The 19,429-nt window shown below is 50.3% G+C and overlaps 1 protein-coding gene and 1 pseudogene across 1 annotated transcript; one reads left to right on the plus strand and one right to left on the minus strand.

Moving 5' to 3' along the window:
- Positions 1-872: 872 nt before the first annotated feature.
- On the plus strand, positions 873-12,453 carry LOC125546769 (uncharacterized; annotated as a pseudogene).
- Positions 12,454-12,518: 65 nt separating this feature from the next.
- Positions 12,519-15,840, minus strand: LOC125543549 (uncharacterized). The gene is made up of 2 exons (XM_048706924.2): positions 12,874-15,840; positions 12,519-12,790 (listed from the first exon to the last, which is right to left on the minus strand). The coding sequence occupies exons 1-2, from the start codon at positions 15,721-15,723 to the stop codon at positions 12,716-12,718; spliced, it is 2,925 nt and encodes a 974-aa protein (XP_048562881.2). The 5' UTR covers positions 15,724-15,840; the 3' UTR covers positions 12,519-12,715.
- Positions 15,841-19,429: the final 3,589 nt, after the last annotated feature.

Genomic DNA, 19,429 nt, shown 5'->3' on the forward strand with positions numbered 1-19,429 from the left:
GATTCAATTACTTGGAAGCTCTCTGTCGATGGCGTGTACTTTGGCGATTTGAGGGTCTTACCATCTCGACCATGCTGACAACCGTTTGGAACCCCTCCCCCCCCCAAGTGCAAGTTCTTTGCTTGGTTGCTCTTATAAAACATGATTTGAATAGCTGATAAACTAAGTCGACGTGGATAGCCAAATTGCGGTCTTTGCTCTCTTTGCAAGCAAGCTCCTGAGTCCGTTGTGCGCCTACTCGCCCAATGCTACTTCACGACCCGTATTTGGACCGAGATTGCCAACTGGCTCGGCCTCCTGGATTTTCTCTACTTTGGCTTGGGCAAATGTCGCGTCGGTGAAAGGTTGGTGGACTGATACAGTGAACAATACAAGACGGCACTGGAAGGCTCTCACTTCGTTGATGATGTTGGTATCTTGGGAGATTTGAAAGGAACGCAACACGAGAGTTTCCGCAACATCGCCGCACCCACCATGTTAATTGCCGAGAGGATCAAGGAAGAGGCCCATCTTTGGGTTCTAGCGGGTGCGAAATACTTGAGTAATGTATTAACGTAATGCCGCGAGAGTAGTTGTTTTCTTTCCCGTGTTGCGAGCATAAATCTAAACCTTCTCCCTTAATCAATGCAAATGGCAAATCGTTTGCCTTGTTTCAGAAAGAAAAAAACTCGTGTACGGGATAGATACGAGCTGTTGAAAAAAATCTTGTTCCGTTGTTCGTGTCATCGACTCCTCGTAGGCAAGCCGGTTTCCTGGCAAGTACTGCACTGCTACCCTCTCTCGGAGTCGAGATCAGATTCACCGGTAAACAAACCGCGTAGCTATCACCAGCCGGTTGTAAAAGGCGATCCGATCCCTCCATTGTCGCCGCCATGAAGACCTCGACCGTCGTTGGCAGGGTGCAGGCCAAGGGGCACCACTTGCTGAGAATCGACGGATACTCCCACATGAAGGCGATGGTGGCCACCGGCGACCACGTCCTGTCCTGCGGATTCCCCATCGGCGGCCGCACCTGGCGCGTCAAGTACTATCCCAACGGCTCCGCCAAGGAGCATGCCGACTGGATCTCCATCAGCCTTCTCGTTGACCCCGACACCAAGGCAGCCGCCGTGAAGGCGCGCTTCCGCTTCAGCCTTCTTGACGTGGGCGGCGAACCGGTGCCGGAATACGTCACCAGCAGCAGCGCGATACGAACGTTCCCGTCGCCAAGACCTAACGAGGGCTGGGCCTTCCCCCGCTTCGTCAAGCGACTCGACCTGGAGAACTCGGCGCACCTGAAGGACGACGGCTTCGCCATCCGGTGCGACGTCGATGTCATGAGCGACCTGGGCCTGCACGTGGAGGAGACGTTCCTCGATGTGCCGGAGCCCGACCTGCGCGTCCACCTCGCCCGCCTCCTTCGCACCAAGGACGGCGCCGACGTGGCGTTCAAGGTCGGCGATGAGACGTTCGGTGCACACAGCTGCATGCTCGCGGCACGGTCTCCGGTCTTCAAGGCGGAGCTCTCCGGCCACAAGGCTGACACGTGCGTCAAGATCGACGGTATGGATGCTCCGGCGTTCCAAGCTTTCCTCCACTTCATATACACGGACTCGTTGCTGGACATGGCCGGGCAAGAGGACGTGCCTGCCGTGGTATGACAGTTAAGCGCGGCGGCGGACAGATATCAAGTGGCAAGGCTAAAGTTGGAATGCGAGGACAAGCTAAACAAAACCACGGTGATCGTGGATCAGCGACAGCGGCATCACCGCCATCGGTGGTTCATGAGGACGTGCTTGGAGTTCGTGAATTTGCTTCACCCTCGACGCCAACCGCCACAACATTCTCTCCCATCAACGACGATGCCGAGCTCCACGCCCTCCGCCTCGGCCATCGTCGTCTCGGAGACGAGCGGGCACCACGTGCTCAAGATCGAAGGCTACTTGTGGACGAAGATGATGCTCAAAGGGGCCAGCATGTCGCCTCCGGAGAGTTCCAGGTTGGAGGCCACACCTGGCGCATGAAGTACTATCCCAACGGCTGCGACCAGGGCAACGCAGGCTACATATCCATGCAGCTCGAATGCACCATGGTCGCCACGGACGTCGACGTCGTGCATGCAAAGGTCAAGCTCATTAGGCAGAGACGCTGTTGGGATCGGCATGCCTTGTGGACATGATTGAGCCAGAAACGAGCTCCCGTTCGGATCTCTCGGTGTTCAGGTTGACTGCGTGGGCGGCGCAGCCGGAGGAGATCCCGTCCCTGCGGTGGCTGGTCGTGCCGAAGCCAGGCTTGAGGTCGCCGTTGATGGAGCCTACCCTTCTGCAATATAAAGTGCTGATTCACGTCGACGAGGTCTCTGACTACACCGCCGCCGATGAGCCTCTGTTCCTGAGATCGTCCTCTGGTAGCGATCAGAGCGGACTGCCTGATGATCCGAGCACGGCGGACATGGGTGGAGGAAGAGGAGCCAGCACTGTTCGCAGAGACTGGCGTTTCGGAGTGCGGGATGAGAGGGGAAGTGGCGGTGCCAGTGGTGGTCACGTCCATGGCGGCGGCGCAGGAGCGGTGTCGGCCGCCGTGGTGCTGACCGGAGTTGGGCAGGATTGGAAGTTACCCCACATGCAGCTTACGCCTGAGGGTCCACTTTGCAGATTTGGGACAGTGCACGACCGGCTCACTATCAGAACATCGGCTTTTAACCGTTTGACTGGACAGGTGGCAATGCAGCCAATGGTGCCACCCAGGCAGGATCAGGTTTTGAATGGTGGGAGGGGGCGTGCGGAACGGAGTGGCGAGGGCGGGACGCTGAGGACTCCAATCATTGCGGCCGCCAGCCAGGAGTTGGCCGTTGTGTAGGAGGCAGGACGCCTAACGAGGCAGGAGGGGGCAAACCAGGAAAAAGAGGCGGGCCAGGCAGTGGATGGATCAGCTGACAGCGAAAGGGACGCGGCCTCGAGGCCTGTGCGGTCGATGGGCAGAGGCGAACCCCCAATCAGTGCAATTGGTGGGGCCGTGATGACTGCTCCAATGGAGCCGGTGCTAGTGGGCGGGCTAGCGGAGCAGGTGGGGTTCGTGGTGGCCCCCGCGGGCAGGACAGCATCTACCTTGGTGGACGCGCCAGCCTATCCTCTCTCTAAGGGGACGGACCAGGATTTGTTGCAGGGGGATAAGGACAAGCAAGGGGCAGTTTCGGTGGAGGAACAGGAACACGAGGTGGATGAGGCCAACGCATGTGGGCCAGTGCAACAGGAGATGGGGGAATCTGCGCCAGCGCAACCACCAATGGGCGCTGCATGCGTGGCCATGCAGGATGGGACATCCCCATGCATGGGTAGCGACCACGTAAATTCTCAGTTGGCGCCAGAAAACCCGGAGCATCAAGCCCTGGTTCTGCACAATTGCATGGAGGAAACAGCGGGCATGTCAGCGCAGGAGGCCGTGGCATACAACAAGCTGAAGGGATTCTGCTCCAACATCATCAAGAAGCTGGCGCCGCCTTTGCTTAAGGAAGTGCAAGCAGCCAAGTTGAGGCCGGAAGCGACGCCTTTCACCCCGAAGCGTACAACCAGGGCAACAAAGAAATCCACTGCAAGCCGCACCAAGGACAGCCCGGCTGAGAACGTCTTGCTGCACGCACTTGGGTTGGTGCCGGAAGATATGGTGGCGGACGATGGGATGGTGCACGAGCTGCAGGCCTTGTTTGATTTGCCATTACGTGAGCAACACATACGGATCATCGCGGGGCAGTTTGGCAAGGCCGTGCCGGCAAGTACTGACGTGGAGGAACGGAAAACGGTGGTGTTGTGCTCGCACTAGTGTGCCAGCACGGGTGGTTGGTGTATGTCTCCTCTTGATGGATATGCACCCGCAGGTGTTGTGCTGGAATGTGAGGGGCCTCAACAATCCAGCTAAAAGGAAGGCCGTTCGGGAGTTTGTGGATACGGTTAAGGTGAACCTAGTTTGCTTCCAGGAAACAAAAATGGATGTAATAGACCACTATGTTGTAATGCAATGCTTGGGGCCATCGTTTGATGGCTTTGTGTATGTGCCAGCGGTGGATACGTGTGGAGGCATACTCTTGGCGTGGGATAGCTCGGTGCTGCTGGTAGATAACATCATGCTAAATACTAGCTTCCTCACAGGCAGGGTGCTTGCCAAGCTGGGGGACCCATGGTGGATCACTGAGGTATATGGACCATAAGGGGATGAGAGGAAAACTCAGTTCTTGCATGACATTAAGGATTGGCGGGTGGTGTGCCCGGGGCCTTGGATGCTGCTTGGCGACTTTAACATGATCATAAGGGCCACGGACAAAAACAACCCCAATGTTAACAGAAGGATGATGGGTCGTTTCCGAGACTTTATGGATGATCATGAGCTAAAGGAGATGTACATGCATGGCAGGCGATACACGTGGTCGAACGAGAGGGATACACCCACGATGACTAAAATCGACAGGGTCTTCACAACCGTGGACTGGGAGCTGGAAAACACTGAGTACCTCCTTCAGGCGCTTTCTACAGGTGTCTCGGATCACGCGCCATTACTACTCACTACTAGCGCCAGTTTTTGCACCAAGCGGTGATTTCGGTTCGAGATGTTTTGGACCAAGCTTGAAGGGTTTGAGGATGCGGTTAAGGAAGCTTGGAAGTGCAATGATGATATTGTCGACCCGTACAAGAGACTAGATGCCCTGCTTAGAAACACCGCGAGTCACCTACAAGCTTGGGGCCAAAAAAGGGTGGGCAACATCAAAATGCTGATGAGGGTGGCAAGCTGGGTGATACATAGGCTGGATATTGCTCAAGAGGGAAGGATGTTGGAGAGTAGGGAGTTGTGGCTGCGTCGTAGCTTGAAATAGACCCTACTTGGCTTAGCCGCGTTGGAGCAAACCATTGATCGTCAAAGATCCAGAATGAAGTGGCTGAGGGAGGGAGATGCCAACACCAAACTATTCCAAGCTTTTGCTAATGGGCGCCGAGCAAAGAACTTCATTACACACATCAAAAGAGAGGGAGTCATTATCTCGGATCAGGAGAAAAAGGAAGAGGCCTTCTTAAAGGCTTATGAGCGGCTTCTAGGGCAGGAGAAGGCTAGGGAGCATGCTTTGGATTTGCAGTTCCTGGGGATGCAGAGCCATGATCTTAGGGAGTTGGAGGAAATAATTACTGAGGAGGAAGTTTGGGCAGTCATCAAAGAGCTTCCCCCTGACCGTGCTCCAGGACCGGACAGGTACGTTGCTGCATTCTACCAAAGAGCCTGGCCAATCATCAAGAATGATGTAATGGCGGTAATGGTGAAGCTCTATGTGGGAGATGGTAGAGGATTTGGGAAGCTAAACAAAGCACATATTATTCTCATTCCCAAGAAGCAGGATGCTGAGGAGATTGGGGACTTTCGGCCTATAAGCTTGACTCATAGCGCGCCCAAACTGTTTGCCAAAGTTCTTGCCAACCGGCTCAGAAAACAGATGCACTTGATCGTCGAGGCCAACCAATTAGCTTTCATCAAGGGCAGGCACCTTCACGATAACTTCCTCCTCGTATGACAAGTTGCAAGGAAGATCCATGCAAGGAAGAGGGTCGGTGTGTTCCTGAAACTTGATATCTCGCAGGCTTTTGACTCCTTGTCATGGCCATTCCTCTTTGAGATCATGACTGCTAAAGGTTTTGGCTCACGCTGGAAGACTTGGGTGGCAATCTTACTGCAATCCACAACAACCAAGGTGATAGTCAACGGGGTGGCCGGGAAGAGTTTTGGTCACGCGTGTGGGCTGGGTCAGGGAGACCCTATCTCCCCGCTACTCTTCATCATCACTATGGATGCTCTCACGAAGCTTATACAGAGAGCTATGGAGGTGGGTGTGCTTAGCTCCTTCAATGGCATCACGGCCATGCAAAGAATCTCCATATACGCCGATGACGTGGCACTGTTCATTAAACCCACTGCCATGGACCTGTGCTTTGTAAAGGAGGCCTTGGATGCGTTTGGGAAAGCATCAGGGCTTCGGGTGAACTACCAGAAATCTTTAGCCATCGTGATCAGGGGCGACTTGGAGGACAGACAGAGGGTGGCCACGTTACTTCAGTGCGATCTTGCAGAGTTTCCGTGTAGGTACCTGGGCCTACAGCTGGCGGTTAAGAGCTTGACACGTGCAGACTGGCAGCCAATGTTGGACAAAGTGAGGTACTTTGTGCCAGCATGGCAAAGAGGGCTGATCCAACGGCCTGGCCGACTCATCCTGGTGCAATCCATTATCTCTGCCAGGCCTGTACATCATCTGATGATTGCGGAGGCCCCGGCCTGGGTGCTTGAGGAGATAAATAAGTGGATGGGGTCGTTTTTTGGGGCTGGCAAGGATAAGGTAAATGGAGGGCAATGCCTTGTCGCGTGGGACAAGATTTGCCGGCCCAAGGATTATGGTGGGCTTGGGATAAAAAACTTGCAACATCAATCTCTAGCGCTTAGGGTCAGATGGGAATGGCTAAAGCATACGGAGCCAAACAGGCCTTGGCAAGGATTGCCGATGATCGAGGACACGATGGCAAGGGAAGTGCTCGTCAGCTTGGTTCACATCTCTGTTGGCATGGGTGACAAGGTGCTGTTTTGGCGTGACCGGTGGATTCACGGATTTGCGGTGGCCGATATTGCACCGTTACTACTCGCAACGGTCCACAAGAGGGTGATCAACAATAGAACGGTGCAACATGCGCTTCTCAATGACAGTTGGAGGGAGGATTGTCAACCTGAGATCTCCTTCATGGCGCTACTGCAATGCATGCACTTAAGTCATGGGGTGGCAACTGTACCCAGCAATGAGGCCGAGCAGGATACATTCACCTGGACGTGCTCTAGCTCTGGACAATACTCTGCCAAATCTGTCTATCGGAGCCTATGCAATGGGTGGCCTAAGTCGCCACTGGCGAAGTGTGTCTGGAGGAGTTGGGCACCTCTGAAATGCAAGCTTTTTGTCTGGCTGGCGATGCAGTACAGGATCTGGACGTCGGACAGGAGGGCTAGGCATGGCCTACAGGATGCGAGTGCAGCTTGCTACACTTGCCTGCAGGACGAGGACAACGTGGATCACATCCTTTTGCAATGCCCGTACGCCCGGGAGGTGTGGTACAACACATGGGACACTCTACAGATCAACACGCCACCCTCGACATCAACTGAGACTACCTTGGAGTGGTGGCTTCGAGCAAGGAAGAGTTTTCAGGGGCCGGACAGGAGAGGCTTTGACACAACGGTCACTGCGGTCCTCTGGGCTTTGTGGAAGCAAAGGAATGCGAGAGTGTTCAATAGGGTGGAGCAACAAAAAAACCAAATCGAGCTAGTCACCTCTACACTAATTGAGATAGCCGAGTGGAGGCAAGCGGCAGGCGGTGTCGGTGGGTTACAACGCTTTGTGAGAAGTTAGCCTAGGTTTAGTTGGTTGGTGTTGGTGTTGGGTTGCTCGTGTGGGCCGTCTGTTCGCATTCGAGCCACACGTCTTGTAATTATACCTTCTTTCTTCTATAAAAATATGGTACGCCTTTGGCGTATTCTCGAAAAAAAAGCTCAGCCTGCCCGGTCACGCCACGGAGTATTTTCCGTTGTGTGCTTTCACCAAAGACGAGTGCGCTTTCACCAAGCATGACAGCTCCATCAACTTCGACAGATTCGTCAAGAGGTCCGAGCTGGGAGCTCAAGCTATCTCAGGGACGACTGCATCAGCGTCCGGTGCGACCTCGCCGTCTTCGTGAACGAGGTGTGCGTGGAGCCGGCAGTGGTGGTGCCGCCGCCCGCCCTGCCCCGGCACCTTTCCCAGATGCTTTCCTATCAGGAGTGGAGCGACGTGTCATTCAAGGTTGGCCGTGAGACATTCGCGGCGCACCGCTGCATCCTCGCTGCTCGGTCACCGGTCTTCAAGGCAGAGCTCGTCGTCCCCATGAAGGAGAACAAGATGAGGTGCGTGCACATCGAGGACATGGACGCGGCCGTGTTCCGGGCATTGCTCCACTTCATCTACACTGACGAGCTGCCCGCCACGACCAGGAAAGAAGAGACGGCCATGGCCCAGCACCTGCTCGTCGCGGCGGACAGATACGACATGGAGAGGCTGAAGCTTGTCTGCCAGGACAAGCTGTGCAGGCACCTCGACGCGGCCACCACGGCGACGACCCTGGCATTGGCCGAGCAGCACCAATACCCACGGCTCAAGGAGGCCGTCTTCGCGTTCCTCTGCAGCTCGCCTGCCAACTTGAGAGCAGTCTTGGCGAGCGACGGTTACGAGCATCTGACTATGAGTTGCCCCTCCATTACCAAGGAGCTTGTCGCCAGGCTCGCAGCAACCCTCTAGACCTATACGAGAGATCAAGTAGACGTCGTGTTACTTTGAGGGTGTGTCGCACGACCGGTGAATCTTTATAGGGTCCAGTCATAGAATTCGTGATAGAATTGGGAAGATGCTGATACAAGCAAGGTCCAATACTGGTGGTCACATCTAGATATGTTCTATTTATTGCACATTTAAGTGACTCAATTAAATTAGAAAAAAAATGCGTATAGGAATCTTAGCATAAAATCAATGACATAAGATTTAGATGTGCAATACTTAGAGTACATATAGACATGTTTTAGCAAAACTATTTCTTTTATATAAACTGATTTGTTTGGCCTCAATATTTGGCATCAACCAATGCAGAGTTCAGGTTTAGCCTCATTCCCGTAAGGAAAACAAAAGAACCAAGTAGTCAGCGAACGTTCACTGCGGGACATGGCAATTGCGAACATTTCATGTGGCAACTTTTTCACAGAACATACGGTAAACATCTGGCAAACAGAGAATTTTGTGCAAAGAATTATTGTGTTTGCTTCAAAAAGTTTTCATGTTCTCGACATGTAAATTGCAGTCAAAAACGTTCGTTTCGCGATGCACCCTCAGCAAACGTTCATTTGAATAACGTTACCCTAGGCAAAGGCAATGCCAATGCAACCCCTATGTGGAGGGCCATGAGGGGATCATCCACGCAATAATGGCAATTGCATTTTGACAAAAACCATGAGGGCCCAAGTTACAAGGGCCATATTTGGCTAGCCGCCTATCAAAAAACCGAGTTTGGAAATCGTTCAGGAGCAAAGCTTCTCGAGTTAAAAAACCGAGTTTTAGGGTGTTCGACCCAACTTCAACCACGGAGCAGAAGAAGCTGTCTGCTGGAGGATTGCCAAACAGGCCCAAAGTGACACAACCCTAGGTTAGATCTGCTCATGATTTACTGAAACTTCTTGCATCGGTATTTGTATTTTGTATATACATGCAGGAGAAGTGCATGGATGAACCCGGGTACATATGAACCCACTTTGAAAAACACATTTCTAAATTCTAAAAAAATCTGGAAAAAAATTGCACGGGTACGTCTCCATGTTCTATGTGCGTGCATAAAGTTTCATGAAAAAATAACTTTTTTGTGACCTGTGTAAAAAAGACAAAAAATTATGTCGTGAAACACTATTTAAAAGCACTGAAATTTGTCTTTTTTTGCGGAGGCAAAACAAAAAGACATCTTTTGATAAAACTTTGTGCCGCGTACACACATTTGCGAACATGTATGCGTGATATTTTCTTTTGATTTTTTTGACATTTTAATACGTGCTTAAAATGCATTTTATGAAAAGTGGGTGCATATGCCCATGGGTTCAGATGGTGCCCTCTCATACATGCAGGAGTCTTTTTAGGGTAATATATGCAGGAATTGATCGTGGGTTTGCTCGAAACCGATACTCCAGCGAACTCATCGATGCATACAGTTCATTACAAACCTAGCGAAAGTTTATGCCAAAGGAAGAGCCACAAACCTGCAGTCTGCTCCTGCCGGTGTGGCGAGACATCACTCCATCAAGCTTTGATTTGAAGCTCGCATCTCAGGTACGCCAATTAGCAGGAATGTGAAGATTAAGAACAAATAACTGATATTCTCTTCCATAGAAAGTAAAATTCCTGCTATGAAAGAGGAGCCAACAGTGGATGCTTGATTCATAGAAACAGGACCAGCAGAGTAGTAGTCACGCTGCATAATCAAGCGAATGTGGGAGACCATTCAACCCACAAAATTTCCACACACCAAGATTTCAGTTTAACTCGAGCTGTGAAATTCAGTTTCGAATTCGGGTTGCCTTGGACGCCCAACCAACCAAGGGTGGCAGATTTCCTTTTTTTTCTTTCTGATGTCTGGTGGATACTTAATTTAAGATTGAACTGAGGTTTTCCCAGCAGTTTGATGAATGGTTCAGCACCATGTTCTTCAAGTTCATAAGATGCACAAGCACATTTTTATGCTCTTTGTAGTATTATGTCTTTCAACTTTCGTACTATTGCAAAATTTGTGAATAATCTGTATCCTTTTCCTACCAAAACTAATTCCATAGTCCCTATGTACAGTTGTCACGTGTGATAGGAAGTGAACCTCGTAGAGCTTAAGTGAAAGCGACAATTTTGCTATTTAAGCACAAATATCTTGCAGTACGGCAGGTGAAATAATTTGGCAATGAACAGAAAAGTACATGTACAAATCAAGTGACTTCGCAGAATGAGGAATCAAGGATGACAATTTATAATGACTTGGAAGAACACCCAAACCAATCTTTGGAATCAACGTTAACGGCAGGGCATGAGAGCCCACTTCTGATCATAAACTGAAAAGAATGTCACACCTATGTTCTGCAAAATTGCTTCAAGAAAAAACTACTCCCTCCGTAAAGAAATATAAGAGTGTTTAGATCACTACTTCAGTTATCTAAACGCTCTTATATTTCTTTACAGAGGGAGTAGATCATATTACCTTCTGTTGTAACCTTCGCCTTTGATACCGCAACTTTCGCCTTTGATATCACAACCTTCGCCTTTGATATCCTTCCTTTGGTGTTTTCTCTAATAGTCCTGTAACTGAATGAGCAGTTATCTTAAGAACTTGAATGAGCAGTTAAACGAGGTGAACATTCAGCCAGTTTAATCGAACAGTAAGCCAACACAGATATGTAGAATTTCTTTCAGATAGAATGATGCAAGGAATGAAAGCATAAATCGATGAGACCTCATAATGCACACGAAATCCTAACTGTGAAGCAACCAGGACTGTCTTGATCATGCCATCTTTGCTTGAGTCAACTCGGCTAAATCAAGGTGGCTCTGGACTTCTCGGTAGGTGATTTGCATAAACTTCAGTGCCCCTCTTGGTAAGATATACTCCCTCTGTAAACTTTTATAAGACCTTTTAGGTCACTACTTACATAGGGAGTACTATGGAACATGGAAGCAAGGGCGAAAGCCAAACCATCTTGCTCAGAATTATTCGCAATGTATATAGACGCATGCAAGCATTTTTTTTGGCATTTCTATTTACAGCACAGGCAAGGAACATGTCTCTCCAATTCAATGTAGACAAAATTCAATTGGGTCCACAATCTAAATCTACGAGACATTGTTCCTAGACAAAGTAGAACTACTCCTATCCACACATCAAACTCAATACAGTTAACTTTCAGCAGCAGCACCTCATGCAGAATTTAAAGATTAACAGGACGTGAAGTGAATCTTCTAGAGTTTTCAATGTGTACAAAATGTGTGGGCAATCTATTTTTCTTCTTTTCTACCAAAATTGAGTTCACAGTCCCTGTGTACAGTTTCACATGTGTAACAGGAAGTGAATTGAATCTCCTAGAGTTTTGAACACAGAACTAAGTAAATCAGTATAGTTTACAAAGCTCAAGTCTCGTATTATAGCTGTCTTGATCATGCCATAAATATGGCTTCACAATAAACACGAGAGAATCTGACAAAAGGCTATATTAGGGCAACATGGCTTGGATAAAAGTTCTCAGAACATTGGATAAACAGAAATGTTGTTAGAACCCTCTGAGAGCTCTTTGAAATCAATGACAGTCAGTGAAGAGTGCAAGAGACACTTTTGATCATACACTGAAAAAATTCGCACCTATATTCTGCAGAATAACTCCAAGTTGGTTCATAGTATCTTTAGTAATCCAGTCAAATATCGAATTTCATCCTTCCTTGGCTTTGGTGTCCTTTCTTTGTTGTTCCCTCTAGGTCAGTCCTGTAACTGAACGAGTAAAGTCATCTCAAGATATTGAATGAGCGGTCAAACCAAGTGAATGATATTTGGACAGTTTGAGCGAACAAGTAGCCAAGAATGCTGAATTCCCTCAAAAAAGAATATAATGCATTTTGAAGTGTGAGTGGGGGAAAAGGATGAAGGATAGAAGAAATCAAAATGAAACAGCAAGCCCTAACTGGGAAGCAGACAGGACTATCTTTTTTTAGAAGTAGCAGACAGGACTATCTTGATCTTGCCTTCTTTGCTTCAGTCAAACTCCCAGCAAAACCAAGGTGACAACAACCTTCTCGGTAAGCACACACATCAAGTTCAGTCCCTCCTCAGTGTCATACCAAATACGAATATAGGAAATATGTAAGAACATAGAAAGGGAAAGAAGAATAACAACCAAAGCATCTTCCCAATAAACATTTGCAAAGTAAAAACACAAACAAGCATTTTTTTTCTTGAACTTCTGTATCAAGCATAGGAACGAAACATGCATCTCCATTTCAATGTACACAAAATTCAGTTGGATTCAGACTCCAAAATCTACGAGTCATTCTTCCTACAGAGTAGAAACAGAACCTATCCACACAATCATAACACATTTTTAACTCTTAAACTTAGCAACCAGTAACTCATGCAGAGTATTTCTTCAGAGCTCTATCCAGCCTGACATCAAAGGGAGTCGAGTACGGCTTCAGTTTTCTATCCTGCAACAGATAATAAAAGATAAGTACATCATTCCAGAATATCGATAACTATATTACCTCATTGACTTGCATGTTTACTGTACCTCTCTGTATTTGCTTGTTGTGTTGGGGATTCCGTTAGATCCTGAATCAAGTCTAGAAGAACCATTCGCACCACCCTTGTTGTCGGAAGAAGACTGGGCACTGGCAACTCTAGAAGAACCATCCGCACCACCCTGTTCCTCCTCACTCTTGTTGTCGGAAGAAGACTGGGCACTGGCCCTCCCCTTTGGCAATTCAGACTCCACTGCTTTTTTGGTTCCTTTGACTTCTCTATCCTCACCCCCATTCACCACGGTCGCAACTGGCAGATTCCCTGCCAGCTCTCTTGGCACAGGCAATTCATTTTCCTTTTCTACCACCATGTTGTCTTCCTCAGGAACGTTATTCCTTGCCCTAGTCCTTCCAACCCTTCCTCGGCCCCTTCCAGACCTCATCACTGCCACCACATCCTTTTTCCCGGCAACACGGCGCTTCACCACAGCAGCCCTCTTCCGCTCCCCACGGCGCGTCACCATGGTGACATCCTCATCATTCTCTAGTTCAGGGTGCTCCATGGCTTTCTGCCCCCCGTGGTGAGACGCTTCTGTAGCCTCCTCCATCTCTTCAGTGGGCTCGGCTGCAGCCGCATAAGAGATATTGTTAGCAGCAAGCTTAGCAACGGCCCTCCTCTTTGGTAATTTCTCCTCCAACGGCTTTGCAGTTCTTTTGACCTCTCCATCCACAGCTGCTGCATTATCCCCCTTCTTCACCGTCGTCGAAGTCGGTGGCTTCCCTGTGCGTGCTCTTGACGCACTCAACTTATTTCCCCCCTGCTCCTCCTCCACCACATCCTCCTCAAGAACTGTGTTCATTGTACTGGCCCTTGTAGGCCTTCCCCGGCCCCTTGCAGACTTCCTCTTTGGAGGCAGTGATACAGGAGCAACTGGCGCCGCATTCTTCTTCGTTGCGCCATGGTGCATCACCACTGGGGCTTTGTCCTCCTTCTCTTCCTTCTCTGGTTCATGAGGTTCCATGTTCTTCTTCCGCCTCCCGCGACGTGTCACCACCATGGCCTCCTCCTCCTCGTCCCTCTCTGGTTCATGAGGTTCAACGTCCTTCTTCTGCCTCCCTCGGAGCGTTGCATCCACAGCCTCCTCCATCTCTTCAATGGGTGCTGCAGCCGCATTAGCACCATTATCGAAAGCGGCAAGCCGAGCACTGGCCCTCCCCTTCGGCACTTTCTCCTCCAATGACACTGCAGCCCCTTCTATGTCTCCATCCCCAGATGCCACCTTATCCCTCTTCTGAGCCTTAACACCCTTCAATGTCGCCGAAACGAGCAAGTCCTCAGGACGAGCTCTTGATACAGCCAACTCATTTCCTCCCTTCTCTTCCACATCCTCAAGAACCACGTCGCTTGCACTAGCCTTTTTGCCACGGCCCCTTATGGACCTCATCTTCGGAGGCAATTGCGGAGGGGCGTCCGTCACCACATTCTTCTTCCTCCCTCTACGGTTTGTCACCACCGGGGCCTCCTCCTCCTCTTCCTTCTCCGGTTTAGGGGGCTCCACAACATTCTTCTGCCTTCCAAAGCGCGTCACCACTGTGGCCTCCTCCTCCTTTTCCTTCTCTGGTTCAGGGGGCTGCACAGCATTCTTCTGCCTGCCACGGCGCATCACCACTGTGGCCTCCTCCTCCTTTTCCTTCTCTGGTTCAGGGGGCTGCACAACATTCTTCTGCCTGCCACGGCGTGTCACCACTGTGGCCTCCTCCTCCTTCTCCTTCTCTGGTTCAGGGGGCTGCACAACGTTCTTCCGTCTGCCACGGCGCGTCACCACTGTGGCCTCCTCCTCCTTTCCCTTCTCTGGTTCAGGGGGCTCCGCAACATTCTTCCGCATGCCACGGCGTGTCACCGCTGTGGCCTCCTCTTCCTTCTCTGGTTCAGAGGGCTCCACAACATTCTTCTGCCTGCCACGGCGTGTCACCGCCATGGCCTCCTCCTCCTCTTCCTTCTCTGGTTCAGAGGGCCCCACAACATTCTTCTGCCTGCCACGGCGTGTCACCGCCGTGGCCTCCTCCTCCTCTTCCTTCTCTGGTTCAGAGGGCCCCACAACATTCTTGTGTCTACCACGGCGCGTCACCACTGTGGCCTCCTCCTTTTCCTTCTCTAGTTCAGGGGGCTGCGCAGCATTCTTCCGTCTGCCACGACGCGGCACCGCCATGGCCTCCTCCTTATCCACCTCCTCATTCTCTGGTGCAGACGGCTCCACGGGCTTCCTCTGCTCTCCACGGCGAGGCGCCTTCACAGTCTCCATCTCAAATAGGGGCTCCGCTGCAGCCAGCTTCTGCCATCCTCCCCGGCGCGCAACCACCTGGGGCTTCTCATCCACCGCCACTCCCTCTGCCTCTGGATCTTCCTTCTGCGTGTCGGGGTGCTGGGCGGCCGGCGGCGCTTTCTTTCGTGCGCCACGGCGGGTCACCGCAGGGGGCTTCTCCTCCGCCGCAATCGGTGCCACCACCGCCGTCTGGCGCGAGGAGCGCCTGGAACTGGGGTTGGCGACAGGCTTGGGATCCGAATCAGGCGCGATGGAGACGGCGAGCACGGTTGAATCGCCGACCTTGATTAGGTCCCCATGGGAGAGCGGGGCGGGGACGGAGGGCGCGAGGGGCTTGCCGTTGAGGAGGGTGCCATTGGAGGACCCGAGATCGGAGACGGCCCAGCCGGCGCCGGGCGGCGGGAGGAACTCGATGACGAGGTGCTGCTGCGACGCGCCCCCGTCGCGCACGGCGAGATCGTTGCCCTTGACGACGCGACCGACGCGGAGGGCGGCGCCCGCGCTGCACTGCCGGGTCTCCCCCGCCCGTGGCCCCTTCTCCACCGCCAGGGCGAGCGTCGGCGGCGGAGCGGCCATTGGAGAGGGTGGGGATCGGAGGGTTTCCTGTTTTTTTTCTCCTCGCCTGTGAATGAGGTTTCAAAATCGTGGGAGGGTTCGGGCGTTTTGAGCACTTTGCAACAAATCAGGGGAGCGGAGCGGGTGCACGGGCCCGCAGGCAGCGTGCGTGAGAGAGAATACGAGGCGTTCGACCGTTAACTTCTGGGATTTGGAGGCAAGTGCGAACTAAAGGCCACTCTCGGCTCCACGCCCTCCAAAAGCAGATTTTGGGACTCTTTTCAGCTCCACCTTCCCCAAAATCAGATTTCAGAAAACTGCAGAATCCGCCGTTTCGTTCTTTTAAAGGATTGCCGTATGAGATTGTGACATGAGTTGTATGCTGAAACGTCTATAAGACCCTTGGTTTATGTTGGTTAACCAATGCGAGTAATTTCATATTGTTATAGACGTAAATATGAACACGAAAACGATATGAACATTATAAAAGGATACATATTCCATTTACCAAGCACATCAATCAATGAAAGTTGCAATTGACATGGCATGTATACCCATAAATCCTTTTATGCAATTACATTCTAAACATTGCACAATTTGGAGGCTGCATCTCTAACTTTGGACATTTTAAGCACGAACAATTCTCTTTTTTGCAACTTGGCATGCTTTTAGAAGTTTTCACTTTTCACATGTTCTTCAAGCAAGAAGAAAGAGCATATATAGCAGCGCAACTCATCAAGCAGCAGCATGTCCAAAAGCAAAACATCAAGCCATTACAGTTAGCAACATCACATTTACACACACACACATCCATATACATGCACATGCACACACCATGCTTTGCGTGCACACACGACACAGCACACAAATGAGTTGGGCAGAGGCGACCGTCAAGGAAGAGTAGTGGCGGCTCCATGAGCAAGGAATAGCAGCTCGATGAGCAAGGAGCGGCAGAAGATGGTCAATCGACTATTGTTGAGGCTTCCAATCACAACGATTGGTGGTCGAGGTGGAGGTTCTATATGGTGGGGAAGCGGTTGTACTTTCGTCACAGTCAAGACCAAGATGCATAGAGATGCCCGTGACCTCAAGATTTTGAGCTCCAAGTTGTTCAGCGATGCAAGAGTTCAGTTCACATCGCCAACGAGATCATCCTTCATCTGGATATGGCACAAGAGAGGAGGTGACTTTCGCCGGTGGAATTCAACTTGTGGAAGACGCTAAAGCAACATGTGATCGGGCTTGCGGCTGTCGGCAAGCAAGGAAACGTCAATCTTCAAGGATCACTTAGCTGCTGGCAGGGGATGCAAAACACGTCATTTTTTAATGTAAAGATTTGCTCCAGGCGCTGGAAAAACTTCATACACACCTTGCAGAATGGTGATCGTGTGGCAGCCGCTCATGCCGACAAGGAGGCGACCGCCCATGATCGCTTTGGCAAGATCGTGGGATCAAGGGGACGTCGTGGTTGCACGATCACCTGGGATGAGCTGGAAATGTCGTCCTTATAAGGAGAAGGGTTGGACAACCCGTTTTACTGAAGCTGAGGTCTAGGCTGCGGTTCAGGCATCACCGAAGGAGAAGGCATCGGGACCAGACAATTTCAATGGGGTTTTCTTTTGCTCTTGCTGGCAGATAATCAAGGCAGGTGTCATGAAGGTGTTCGATCAGTTCTATTAGCTTGCATGATCAAATTTTTGGGACATAAACATGACAATGGTGGCGCTGTTACCCAAGAAGGGTGGTGTTGCTTCCTTGACAGCTTTCAGGCCAATTAACCTTGTCCACTCCATCGCCAAGCTCATTGCAAAGGTTCTGTCCACTAGACTTACTGGCATCATTGGTGAGCTCATGTCGCCGGCACAGAGCGCCTTCATCAAGTCTAGATGCATCCTTGGTAATTATATCTACATCCAAAACTGTGTGCGCTCGTTACTGTTGGGGAACGCAATAATTTCAAATAAATTTCTACGATCACACAAGATCTACCTAGGTGATGCATAGCAACGAGAGGGGAAGAGTATGTCTACGTACCATCGTAGACCAAAAGCGGGAGCGTTATGACAATGCGGTTGATGTAGTCGTACGTCTTCATGATTCGACCGATCTCAGCACCGAACGTACGGCACCTCCGTGTTCAGCACACGTTCATCTCGATGACGTCCCTCGTACTCTTGATCCAGTTGAGGCTGAGGGAGAGTTTCGTCAGCACGACGGGGTGATGACGGTGATGATGAAGTTACCGATGCAGGGCTTCGCCTAGGCACTACAACGATATGACCGAGGTGGAAATCTGTGGAGGGGGGCACCGCACACGGCTAAGACAACTGTCAACTTATGTGTTCTAGGGTGCCCCCTGCCCCCGTATATAAAGGAGCAAGGGGGAGGCCGGCCGGCCCTCATGGGGCGCGCTGATACGTCTCCAACGTATCTATAATTTTTGATTGCTCCATGCTATATTATCTTCTGTTTTGGACATTATTGGGCTTTATTATTCACTTTTATATTATTTTTGGGACTAACCTATTAACCGGAGGCCCGGCCCAGAATTGTTATTTTTTGCCTATTTCAGAGTTCCGCAGAAAAATAATATCAAACGGAGTCCAAACGGAATGAAACCTTCGGGAACGTGATTTTCGGAACGAACATGATCCAGGAGACTTGGACCCTACATTAAGCAACCAACAGGGAAGTCACGAGGTAGGGGGCGCGCCTACCCCCCCCCCTAGGCGCGCCCTCCACCCTCGTGGGCCCCCTGTTGCTCCACCGACATACTCCTTCCTCCTATATATACCTACGTACCCCCAAACGATCAAAAACGGAGCCAAAACCCTAATTCCACCGCCGTAACTTTCTGTATCCATGAGATCCCATCTTGGGGCCTGTTTCGGAGCTCCGCCGGAGGGGGCATCGATCACGGAGGGCTTCTACATCAACACCATAGCCCCTTCGATGATGTGTGAGTAGTTTACCTCAGACCTTCGGGTCCATAATTATTAGCTAGATGGCTTCTTCTCTCTTTTTGGATCTCAATACAATGTTCTCCCCTTCTCTCGTGGAGATCTATTTGATGTAATCTTCTTTTGCAGTGTGTTTGTTGAGACTGATGAATTGTGGGTTTATGATCAAGTTTATCTATGAACAATATTTGGATCTTCTGAATTCTTTTATGTATGATTGGTTATCTTTGCAAGTCTCTTTGAATTATCAGTTTGGTTTGGCCTACTAGATTGATCTTTCTTGCAATTGGAGAAGTGCTCAGCTTTGGGTTCAATCTTGCGGTGTCGTTTCCCAGTGACAGTAGGGGCAACAAGGCACGTATTGTATTGTTGCCATCGAGGATAACAAGATGGTTTTTTTATCATATTGCATGAATTTATCCCTCTACATCATGTCATCTTGCTTAAAGCGTTACTCTGTTCTTATGAACTTAATACTCTAGATGCATGCTGGATAGCGGTCGATGTGTGGAGTAATAGTAGTAGATGCAGGCAGGAGTCGGTCTACTTGTCTCGAACGTGATGCCTATATACATGATCATACCTAGATATTCTCATAACTATGCTCAATTCTGTCAATTTCTCAATAGTAATTTGTTCACCCACCGTAAAATACTTATGCTCTTGAGAGAAGCCACTAGTGAAACCTATGGCCCCCGGGTCTATCTTCCATCATATTAATCTTCCAACACTTAGTTATTTTCATTCCTTTTATTTTACTTTGCATC

This window comes from Triticum urartu, chromosome 3A (genome assembly GCF_056163025.1).
Source record: "Triticum urartu cultivar PI428250 chromosome 3A, HENAU_Tu73, whole genome shotgun sequence".
NCBI lineage: Eukaryota > Viridiplantae > Streptophyta > Magnoliopsida > Poales > Poaceae > Triticum > Triticum urartu.